The sequence below is a fragment of the Salvelinus fontinalis genome, unplaced genomic scaffold, assembly GCF_029448725.1.
Source record: "Salvelinus fontinalis isolate EN_2023a unplaced genomic scaffold, ASM2944872v1 scaffold_0071, whole genome shotgun sequence".
Lineage (NCBI taxonomy): Eukaryota > Metazoa > Chordata > Actinopteri > Salmoniformes > Salmonidae > Salvelinus > Salvelinus fontinalis.
Genome location: NW_026600280.1, coordinates 147,054 through 159,221, shown reverse-complemented (window position 1 = coordinate 159,221; position 12,168 = coordinate 147,054). Strand labels below are relative to the sequence as shown.

The following is a 12,168-nucleotide window of genomic DNA, read 5'->3' as shown; positions in this document are numbered from 1 at the left end:
ATTAGGACCTGCGCCGCTTCCTGTGTGAGGCAGGGTCGTACTCTGCGGATGTTGTAGAGCATGAACCTACAGGAACGGGCCACCGCCTTGATGTTAGTTGAGAACGACAGGGTGTTGTCCAGGATCACGCCAAGGTTCTTAGCGCTCTGGGAGGAGGTCACAATGGAGTTGTCAACCGTGATGGCGAGATCATGGAACGGGCAGTCCTTCCCCGGGAGGAAGAGCAGCTCCGTCTTGCCGAGGTTCAGCTTGAGGTGGTGATCCGTCATCCACACTGATATGTCTGCCAGACATGCAGAGATGCGATTCGCCACCTGGTCATCAGAAGGGGGAAAGGAGAAGATTAATTGTGTGTCGTCTGCATAGCAGTGATAGGAGAGACCATGTGAGGTTATGACAGAGCCAAGTGACTTGGTGTATAGCGAGAATAGGAGAGGGCCTAGAACAGAGCCCTGGGGGACACCCGTGGTGAGAGCACGTGGTGAGGAGACAGATTCTCGCCACGCCACCTGGTAGGAGCGACCTCCTCTCCACCTGGAGAGGGTGGAGAGGAGGATCTGATGGTTCACAGTGTCGAAGGCAGCCGATAGGTCTAGAAGGATTAGAGCAGAGGAGAGAGAGTTAGCTTTAGCAGTGCGGAGCGCCTCCGTGATACAGAGAAGAGCAGTCTCAGTTGAATTACTAGTCTTGAAACCTGACTGATTTGGATCAAGAAGGTCATTCTGAGAGAGATAGCAGGAGAGCTGGCCAAGGACGGCACGTTCAAGAGTTTCGGAGAGAAAAGAAAGAAGGGATACTGGTCTGTAGTTGTTGACATCGGAGGGATCGAGTGTAGGTTTTTTCAGAAGGGGTGCAACTCTCGCTCTCTTGAAGACGGAAGGGACGTAGCCAGCGGTCAGGGATGAGTTGATGAGCGAGGTGAGGTAAGGGAGAAGGTCTCCGGAAATGGTCTGGAGAAGAGAGGAGGGGATAGGGTCAAGCGGGCAGGTTGTTGGGCGGCCGGCCGTCACAAGACGCGAGATTTCATCTGGAGAGAGAGGGGAGAAAGAGGTCAGAGCACAGGGTAGGGCAGTGTGAGCAGAACCAGCGGTGTCGTTTGACTTAGCAAACGAGGATCGGATGTCGTCGACCTTCTTTTCAAAATGGTTGACGAAGTCATCTGCAGAGAGGGGGGGGGAGGGGGAGGGGGAGGAGGATTCAGGAGGGAGGAGAAGGTGGCAAAGAGCTTCCTAGGGTTAGAGGCAGATGCTTGGAATTTAGAGTGGTAGAAAGTGGCTTTAGCAGCAGAGACAGAAGAGGAAAATGTAGAGAGGAGGGAGTGAAAGGATGCCAGGTCCGCAGGGAGGCGAGTTCTCCTCCATTTCCGCTCGGCTGCCCGGAGCCCTGTTCTGTGAGCTCGCAATGAGTCGTCGAGCCACGGAGCGGGAGGGGAGGACTGAGCCGGCCTGGAGGATAGGGGACATAGAGAGTCAAAGGATGCAGAAAGGGAGGAGAGGAGGGTTGAGGAGGCAGAATCAGGAGATAGGTTGGAGAAGGTTTGAGCAGAGGGGAGAGATGATAGGATGGAAGAGGAGAGAGTAGCGGGGGAGAGAGAGCGAAGGTTGGGACGGCGCGATACCATCCGAGTAGGGGCAGTGTGGGAAGTGTTGGATGAGAGCGAGAGGGAAAAGGATACAAGGTAGTGGTCGGAGACTTGGAGGGGAGTTGCAATGAGGTTAGTGGAAGAACAGCATCTAGTAAAGATGAGGTCAAGCGTATTGCCTGCCTTGTGAGTAGGGGGGGGAAGGTTAGAGGGTGAGGTCAAAAGAGGAGAGGAGTGGAAAGGAGGCAGAGAGGAATGAGTCAAAGGTAGACGTGGGGAGGTTAAAGTCGCCCAGAACTGTGAGAGGTGAGCCGTCCTCAGGAAAGGAGCTTATCAAGGCATCAAGCTCATTGATGAACTCTCCGAGGGAACCTGGAGGGCGATAAATGATAAGGATGTTAAGCTGGAAAGGGCTGGTAACTGTGACAGCATGGAATTCAAAGGAGGCGATAGACAGATGGGTCAGGGGAGAAAGAGAGAATGACCACTTGGGAGAGATGAGGATCCCGGTGCCACCACCCCGCTGACCAGCTGCTCTCGGGGTGTGCGAGAACACGTGGGCGGACGAAGAGAGAGCAGTAGGAGTAGCAGTGTTATCTGTGGTGATCCATGTTTCCGTCAGTGCCAAGAAGTTGAGGGACTGGAGGGAAGCATAGGCTGAGATGAACTCTGCCTTGTTGGCCGCAGATCGGCAGTTCCAGAGGCTACCGGAGACCTGGAATTCCACGTGGGTCGTGCGCGCTGGGACCACCAGATTAGGGTGGCCGCGGCCACGCGGTGTGAAGCGTTTGAATGGTCTGTGCAGAGAGGAGAGAACAGGGATAGACAGACACATAGTTGACAGGCTACAGAAGAGGCTACGCTAATGCAAAGGAGATTGGAATGACAAGTGGACTACACGTCTCGAATGTTCAGAAAGTTAAGCTTACGTAGCAAGAATCTTATTGACTAAAATGATTAAAATGATACAGTACTGCTGAAGTAGGCTAGCTGGCAGTGGCTGCGTTGTTGACACTACACTAATCAAGTCGTTCCGTTGAGTGTAATAGTTTCTACAGTGCTGCTACAGTGCTGCTATTCGGTGGCTAGCTGGCTAGCTAGCAGTGTTGATTACGTTACGTTGCGTTAAAAGAACGACAATAGCTGGCTAGCTAACCTAGAAAATCGCTCTAGACTACACAATTATCTTTGATACAAAGACGGCTATGTAGCTAGCTATGTTGTTGAATGTGACCGGGTTGTTGAATGTGGAAGTTCTATTCGGTAGACGTTGGCTAGCTGTTGGCTAGCTAGCAGTGTTTCCTACGTTAAGGACGACAAATAGCTGGCTAGCTAACCTCGGTAAATTAAGATAATCACTCTAAAACTACACACTCTGAACTACCCAATTATCTTGGATACGAAGACAGCAAAGACAACTATGTAGCTAGCTAACACTACACTAATCAAGTCGTTCCGTTGAGTGTAATAGTTTCTACAGTGCTGCTATTCGGTATACGGTGGACGTTTGCTAGCTGGCTAGCTGGCTAGCTGCTGGGCAGATAGCAGTGTAGACTACGTTAGGACGACGAAATACGATAATTACGCAATTATCTTTGATACAAAGACGGCTATGTAGCTAGCTAAGAAGAAATTGCTAAGATTAGACAAATCAAACCGTTGTACTATAATGAAATGTAATGAAAAGTTATACTACTATTCGGTAGACGGTGGACGTTTGCTAGCTGGCTAGCTGCTGGGCAGATAGCAGTGTGGACTACGTTAGGACGACGAAATACGATAATTACGCAATTATCTTTGATACAAGGACGGCTATGTAGCTAGCTAAGAAGAAATTGCTAAGATTAGACAAATCAAACCGTTGTACTATAATGAAATGTAATGAAATGTAATGAAAAGTTATACTACCTGCGGAGCGAAGTGCGAATGCGACCGCTCGCTCCAAACTTACGTTAATACAAGTGTTTCAAGCTTGTAGCTTCATACCCAAAAAGACTCAAAGGTGCTTCAACTAACTATTGTGTAAAGGGTCTGAATACTTACGTAAATGTCATATTTCAGTCATTATGGGGTATTGTGATGTCATTATGGGGTATTGTGATGCCATTATGGGGTATTGTTTGTAGATTGATGAGAATATATATTTTCTTTAATTTAATCAGCGCAAACTGGCTTTAACCAGAATAGTAAGAGGAGTGGGAGGCCCCGGTGCACAACTGGGCAAGAGGACAAGTACATTAGTGTCTAGTTTGAGAAACAGACGTCTCACAAGTCCTCAACTGGCAGCTTAATTAAATAGTACACGCAAAACAACAGTCTCAACGTCAACTGTGAAGAGGTGACTCCGGGATGCTGGCCTTCTAGACACTATTCTGGTTAGAGCCAGTCTGCGCTGTTCTGTGAAGAGAGTAGTACACAGCGTTGTACGAGATCTTTAGCCATTTCCAGCTACAATAGTCATTTACAACATTAACAATGTCTACACTGTATTTCTGATCAATTTGACATTATTTGAATGGACAAAAAATTTGATTTTCTTTCAAAAACAAGGACATTTGTAAGTGACCCCAATCTTTAGAATTTATTCATTTATTTCACCACAAGTGGTAGTGTGTTTATTTTTATTTATTTTTTTAACCTTTTTTTAACTTTCTTAGCATACTGGTTATTGTCCGGAATTTCAGATGACTGACGTGCCCAAAGTAAACTGCCTGTAAACTGCCCAGAAGCTAGGATATGCATATACTTGATAGCATTGGATAGAAAACACTCTGAAGTTTCTAAAACTGTTAAAATAATGTCTGAGTATAACAGAACTGTTATGGCAGGTGAAAACCTGAGGAAAATCCATCCGGAATGTTTATTTTGAGGTCACAGGTTTTTTCAGTGCTTGCCTATGGGATATACAAATAGATAGGACCCAGATTGCAGTTCCTATGGCTTCCACTAGATATCACCAGTCTTTAGAATGGGTTTCAGGTATTTGTAGTTTTTCCAAAACTGCATTAGAAAAGTAGTCATGTTGCGTGCATCAACGACAGTGCGCTCTTCGTTATTTATCTTCGCTATTAAACACACTATTCTCCGTTTAAATATTATTGTTTATTTAGATATTAGAATACCCGAGGATTAATTGGAAACATCGTTTGACTTTCACTTTTTGGATGTGTTTGTGTGCATGTTGAATGAGTGAATTACTGAATCAAACGCGCCATCTAAACTGACATTTTTGGGATATAATGAAGGACTTTATCGAACAAAACGACCATTCATTGTGTAGCTGGGACCCTTGGGATTGCAATCAGAGGAAGATATTCAAAGGTAAGTGATTTATTTAATTGCTGTCTGTGATTTTGTGACACCTGTGCTGGTTGAAAAACTATTTTGACGTGGGGCGCTGTCCTCAGATAATCCCATGGCATTCTTTCTCCGTAAAGCCTTTTTCAAATCTGACAACGCAGTTGGATTAACAAGAAGCTTTTAAATGATGTAAGACACTTGTATTGTCATGCATGTTTAATATTACGATTTTTGTATTTTGAATTTTGCGCTCTGCAATTTCACCGGATGTTGTCGTAGGTGTCCCGCTAGCGTTTGGACATGCGCCCAAACAGGTTAACTAGGCAAGTCAGTTAACTTCTTTGGGCTGCAAGCTCGAAGCCGGGCACAATATGACAACAGCCACTTCAAGTGCAGGGCGCGAAATTCAAAATATATTTTTTTTAAATATTTAACTTTCACACATTAACAAGTCCAATACAGCATATGAAAGATAAACATCTTGTGAATCCAGCCAACATGTCCGACTTTTAAAATGTTTTACAGCGAAAACACCACGTATATTTATGTTAGCTCACCACCAAATACAAAAAAGGACAGACATTTTTCACAGCACAGGTAGCATGCACAAAACCAACCTAACTGACCAAGAACCAACCAAACTAACCAAGAAACAACTTCATCAGATGACAGTCTTATAACATGTTATACAATAAATCTATGTTTTGTTTCGAAAAATGTGCATATTTGAGGTATATATCAGTTTTACATTGCAGCTACCATCACAGCTACCGTCACAAATAGGACCGAAGCAGCCAGAGTAATTACAGACACCAACGTCAAATACCTAAATACCTAAAATGGATGGTGTACAGCAAATTAAAGACAAACAACTTGTGAATCCAGCCAATATTTCCGATTTTTTAAAGTGTTTTACAGCGAAAACACAATATAGCATTATATTAGCTTACTACAATAGCCTACCACACTACCGCATTCATTCATCAAGGCACGTTAGCGATAGCAATAGGCACGTTAGCGATAGCGAATAAACCAGCAAAAGATATATAATTTTTGACTAACCTTGATAAGTTTCATCAGATGACAGTCCTATAACATCAGGTTATACATACACTTATGTTTTGTTCGAAAATGTGCATATTTAGAGCTGAAATCAGTGGTTATACATTGTGCTAACGTAGCATCTTTTTCCCAGAATGTGCGGATATTTTTATGACACTCAACTATTCTGACCAAATAACTATACATAAACGTTACTAAAAAATACATGTTGTATAGGAAATGATAGATACACTAGTTCTTAATGCAATCGCCGTGATAGAATTCAAAAAATAACTTCATTACGACATCCAGCTTAGTTATAGCGAGAGAGTACCCGAAATCTGGGCGCAAACGACTATTTCACATGTTCGACAGATATATGAAATAGCATCATAAAATGGGTCCTACTTTTGATGATCTTTCATCAGAATGTTGTACAAGGGGTTCTTTGTCCAGAACAATCGTTGTTTGGTTTTAGAATGTCCTCTTCTCCAGTCAATTAGCACGGAAAGCTAGCAAAGTAGCGCGAAGCTCTCCTTCCTGAACAAAGGCACACAACGCAACACGCCTAACGTCCCGAATAAATTTCAATAATCTAATAAAACTATATTGAAAAAACATACTTTACGATGATATTGTCATATGTATCAAATAAAATCAAAGCCGGAGATATTAGTCGTCTATAACGACAGCTGTACAGAAGGCAAAACCAGGTCCCTTCACGCGCTCTCCAGAAAACAGGAAACTGGTGACACGTCATACAAAGAGCTTTTATTCGACCCCAGATCAAGTTATACACTCCATTTCTTCTCTCACTGCCTGTCGAAATCTAGTGGAAGACGTATGAAGTGCATGTGTACTGATATATATCAAGGACATTTATAGGCAGGCCCTAGAACAGAGCATCGATTTCAGATTTTCCACTTCCTGACAGGACGTTTGCTGCAAAATGAGTTCTGTTTTACTCACAGATATAAATCAAACGGTTTTAGAAACTAGAGTGTTTTCTATCCAATAGTAATAATAATATGCATATTGTACGAGCAAGAATTGAGTACGAGGCCGTTTAATTTGGGCACTATTTTTTCCAATGGTGAAACAGCGTCCCCATATTGACAAGAAGTTAACTGCCTTATTCAGGGGCAGAATGACAGATTTTTACCTTGTCAGCTCGGGGATTTGATCTTGCAACCGAAAGCTCTAGCCACTAGGCTACCTGTCACCCGATATGACCAGAAGAGAAATGGTCACTGCTCTGAGCCTGGTTCCTCTCTACGTTTCTTCCTAGGTTCCTGCTTTCTAGAGTTTGTAGCCACTGCTTCTACATCTGCATTGCTTGCTCTTTGTGGATTTTAGGCTGGGTTTCTGTTCAGCACTTTGTGACAACTACTGATGTAAAAAGGGCTTCATAAAATACATTTGATTGACATGTATATCACACCAACTGACTGGTTATTCTGATTTTCACACAGGATACCATGTTGAGACATTCTCTACATCCAGAGAGCAACAGCAGGAAGATCACAGAGCTAAGAGGTCTCACCACTGCCCACATTGTGGGAAGATTTTCCCATTTCTATCAAATCTAAAAATACACCTAAGAAAACACACAGGAGAGAAACCTTATTCCTGCTCTGACTGTGTGGCGAGTTTCTCTCATCTGTGCACCTTAAAAAGACACCAACGTATACACACAGGAGAGAAGCCTTACGTCTGCTCTGACTGTGGAAAACGTTTTAAAACATCAAATGAGCTAAAAGTTCATCAGAGAACACACACAGGAGAGAAGCCTTACGTCTGCCCTGACTGTGGAACTAGTTTCTCTCAACTTTCCAACTTAAAAACACATGAACGTATACATACAGGAGAGAAGCCTTACTCCTGCTCTGACTGTGGAAAACGTTTTAAAAGATACGCTCAGCTAAAAGGTCATCAGAGAAGACACACAGGAGAGAAGCCTTACGTCTGCCCTGAATGTGGAACTAGTTTCTCTCACCTTTCCAACTTAAAAACACATGAACGTATACACACAGGAGAGAAGCCTTTCTTCTGCTCTGACTGTGGGGCGAGTTTCTCTCAACTGTGCACCTTAAAAACACACCAACGTATACACACAGGAGAGAAGCCTTATGTCTGCCCTGACTGTGGAACTAGTTTCTCTCACCTTTCCAACTTAAAAACACATGAACGTATACACACAGGAGAGAAGCCTTTTTTCTGCTCTGACTGTGGGGCGAGTTTCTCTCATCTGTACACCTTAAAAACACACCAACGTATACACACAGGAGCGAAGCCTTACGTCTGCTCTGACTGTGGAACTAGTTTCTCTCACCTTTCCAACTTAAAATCACATGAACGTGTACATACAGGGGAGAAGCCTGCTTACGTCTGCTCTGACTGTGTAAAATGCTTCAAAACATCAAATGAGTTAATAGTTCATCAGAGAACACACGCATGAGAGAAGCCTGCTTACGTCTGCTCTGACTTTTGGGTGTTTTTCTCTCACCATCGGAACTTAACACACCAATGTATACACACAGGGGAGAAGCCTTACTCCTGCTCTGTGGAGGGGTGGGAGTGTAAGTCAAACGTCTAACCAAAAGCTGCGTGTTTGAATCTTATCAAGGAGGACTTTAGCATTATAGCTCATAGCAACTTTGTAACTACTTAGTACTTTTTAGCTATGTTAGCATGTTAGCTAATCTTTTCTCTAAACCCATTTAACTCTACCTTAAAACTTCTTAGGGCTGCAATCCTGGTAACGGGATCGATATGACAACAGCCAGTGGAAGTGCAGGGCGCCAAATTCCAAAAAACAAATCTAATAATTCAAATTCCTCAGACATACATGTCTTATACCATTTAAAAGGTAATCTTGTTGTTAATCCCACCAAATTGTCAGATTTTAAAATATGCTTTTCAGCGAAAGCACCACAAACGATTATGTTAGGTCACACCAAACCACAATAAGCACAGCCATTTTTCCAGCCAAAGATAGGAGTCACAAAAAGCACAAATAGAGATAAAATGAATCACTAACCTTTGATGATCTTCATCAGATGACACTCATAGGACTTCATGTTACACAATACATGTATGTTTTGTTTGATAAAGTTCATATTTATATAAAAAAATCTGAGTTTACATTGGCGCGTTCCATTCACTAGTTCCAAAAACATCCAGTGATTTTGCATAGCCACATCGATTCAACAGAAATACTCATCATAAATGTAGATGATTATACAATGTATACACATGGAATTATAGATATACCTCTCCTTAATGCAACTGCTGTGTACGATTTAAAAAAAATAAAAATAAAAACTTTACGGAAAAAGCAAACCATGCAGTAATCTGAGACGGCGCTCAGAACAATTGTCAAATTAGCCGCCATGTTGGAGTCAACAGAAACCGGAAATTACATGATAAATGTTCCCTTACCTTTGACGATCTTCATCAGAATGCACTCCAAGGAATCCCAGGTCCACAATAAATGCTTGATTTGTTCGATAATGTCCGTTATTTATGTCCAATTAGCTACTTTTGTTAGCGCGTTTGGTAAACAATTCCAAAGTCACGAAGCGCGTTCCCTAAAAGCTGACGAAATGTCCAAAAGTTCCGTAACAGTCAGTAGAAACATGTCAAACGATGTATTGAATCAATCTTTAGAATGTTGTTAACATAAATCTTGAATAACGTTCCAACCGGAGAATTACATTGACTTCAGATGAGCGATGGATCAGAGCTCCCTCTTTTATGTGAACGCACGCGCATGGTCAAAGAATGGTCAGGTCATGGCAGACCTGACTAATTCCTCTTTCATTCGACCCCCCTTCAGTTCTACAGACGGTTGACATCTAGTGGAAGCCGTAGGAAGTGAAAACTCATTCATATCTCGCTGTGATTTCAATGGGATCTTGGTTGAAAATCGACCAGCCTAATAATTTCCACTTCCTGTTTGGATTTTTTCTCATGTTTTTGCCTGCCATATGAGTTCTGTTATACTCACAGACATAATTCAAACAGTTTTAGAAACTTCAGAGTGTTTTCTATCCAATACTACTAATAATATGCATCTATTAGAAACTATGATTGAGGAGCAGGCCGTTTACTCTGGGCACCTCTGTACACCTTTCATCCAAGCTACTCAATACTGCCCCTGCAGCCACAAGAAGTTAAACCCCTCACCCCTAACCTAGCTAAAGTTAGCAAGAACAAATTGGAATTCGTAACATATCATACATATTACAAGTTCGTAACATATTGTATGAATATCAATGCATAAAATAACATTTGAATTGTAATTCATAACATACGATATGTCGTCTTATACTGAACAACAATCTAAACGCAACAATTTCAAAGATTTACAGTTCGTATAAGGAAATCAGTCAATTGAAATAAATGAGGCCCTAATCTATGGATTTCACACGACTGGGCAGGGGCTCACCCAGGAGTGCGATTTGGGAGGGCATAGGCCCACTTGGGAGCCAGGCCCACGCACTCAGCATGAGTTTTTCCCCAGAAAAGGTCTTTATTACAGACAGGAATACTACTCAGACCCCTCCCAGACAATCCTGCAGGTGAAGAGGTCCTGGGCTGCCGTGGTTACATGTGATCTGCAGTTGTGAGGCCGGTTGGATGTACTGCCAAATTCTCTAAAAGGACGTTAGAGGTGACTTATGGTAGAGATATAAATATTGAGTTCTCTGGCAACAGCTCTGGTGGACATTCTTGCAGTCATCATGACAATTACACATTCCCTAAACTTGAGACATCTGTGATGTTGTGTGGCCTTTTATTGTCCCCCAGCACAAGGTGCACCTGTGTAATGATAATGCTGTTTTATCAGCATCTTGATATGCCACACCTGTCAGGTGGATGGATTATCTTGACAAAGGCTGAAATGCTCACTAACAGGGATATAAACAAAGTTGTGCACAACATTTGAGAGACATTAGCTTTTTGTGCATATGGAACATTGCTGGATTTTATTTCAGCTCATGAAACCAACACTTTACATGTTTAGTTTATATTTTAGTTCAGTTTATTTACTGTGATAGTCCAATGTAATGTTACCTAACATACTAAATGGAGTGGCATGGATGTTTTTTATATAATATAATACGTTTTGCTCTGAGACCAGGTTGTCCCTCTGCAGTATTCTGTGGGAAGGAGCTAGTATACACTTTTTTTAAATTTATTGAACCTTTGTTTAACTAGGCAAGTCAGTTAAGAACAAATTCTTATTTACAATGATGGCCAAGGAACAGTGCCTTGTTCAGAGGAAGAACAACAGATTTTTACCTTGTCAGCTCGGGCATTCGATCTAGCAACCTTTTGGTTACTGGCCCAATGCTCTAACCACTAGGCTACCTTCCGCCCCTAACATGTATCAGATAGAGATGGTGTGATGATCACTTTTCATCACTAGTTTGGGGGTATTGTTTTACAACTTTATTTAATGAGACACAGTTTATGAAATGAATACATGTGTTTATTAATTGTCTTTAAAACTAGATGAGTTATTTTAGTTACTGATCATGAATGTGTTTGGATAACTGCATTGAAGCAAACTTTATTGATCTGCCAATGAAAAATAAAGTTACATGAATATGTACTGGTCAACCTCTTCTTCTCTTTAGTATTCAGTTCTTCATATTAGATCTGACAGTATGAATGGTTCTTATGGTTGTATTCAGTTCTTCATATTAGATCAGACAGTATGAATGGTTCTTATGGTTGTATTCAGTTCTTCATATTAGATCTGACAGTATGAATGGTTCTTATGGGCTGAGTGCCTGGAGTGTTTTTGTATGACTAGAGTCAGGAGTTCTCTCTGACCCTGTGATGTCACCAGTACATTAAGTACATTCATCTTAAGATAGCCAGGTGAGACAACCACATATCACAGTAAATACATTTCTCCTCAATTAGTCAGTGTCACATTATTATTTGTATTTGGGGGTGGGGGGGGGTACTCTTTAAAGACCTAGGGTTTCAGACCTTTTCGGGCAGATGGGCAGGGACTCTGCTGTCCTAGCATCAGAGGGAAGCTGGTGCCACCATTGGGGTGCCAGGACAGAGAAGTGCTTTGACTGGGCTGAGAGGGAGCTTGACCTCCTTTAGCAGTGGGACGGCCATGAGACCAGAGGTGGCAGAAATGAGTGCTCGGGTTGGGATACAGGGTTTGAGCATAGCCTGAAGGTAGAGATGGGGCTGTTCCTCTTGCTGCACCGTAAGTA

General features: G+C 42.5%; 2 protein-coding genes across 6 annotated transcripts in view; one reads left to right on the top strand and one right to left on the bottom strand.

Moving 5' to 3' along the window:
- Window positions 1–12,168, bottom strand: part of LOC129842851 (zinc finger protein 664-like) — a 295,528-nt gene that overhangs the window by 241,017 nt on the left and 42,343 nt on the right. The window lies entirely within an intron of this gene.
- Window positions 1–12,168, top strand: part of LOC129842850 (zinc finger protein OZF-like) — a 59,642-nt gene that overhangs the window by 23,267 nt on the left and 24,207 nt on the right. Inside the window, exon 3 of one of the 4 annotated variants that reach the window (XM_055911535.1) lies at window positions 7,396–11,556. The exons of the other annotated variants lie outside the window; for them this stretch is intronic. Coding sequence (XP_055767510.1) covers window positions 7,396–8,381 — 986 coding nt within the window. The 3' untranslated portion in view covers window positions 8,382–11,556. Of the gene's footprint in view, window positions 1–7,395; window positions 11,557–12,168 lie in introns of those variants that run through there. 4 annotated transcript variants of the gene reach the window in all.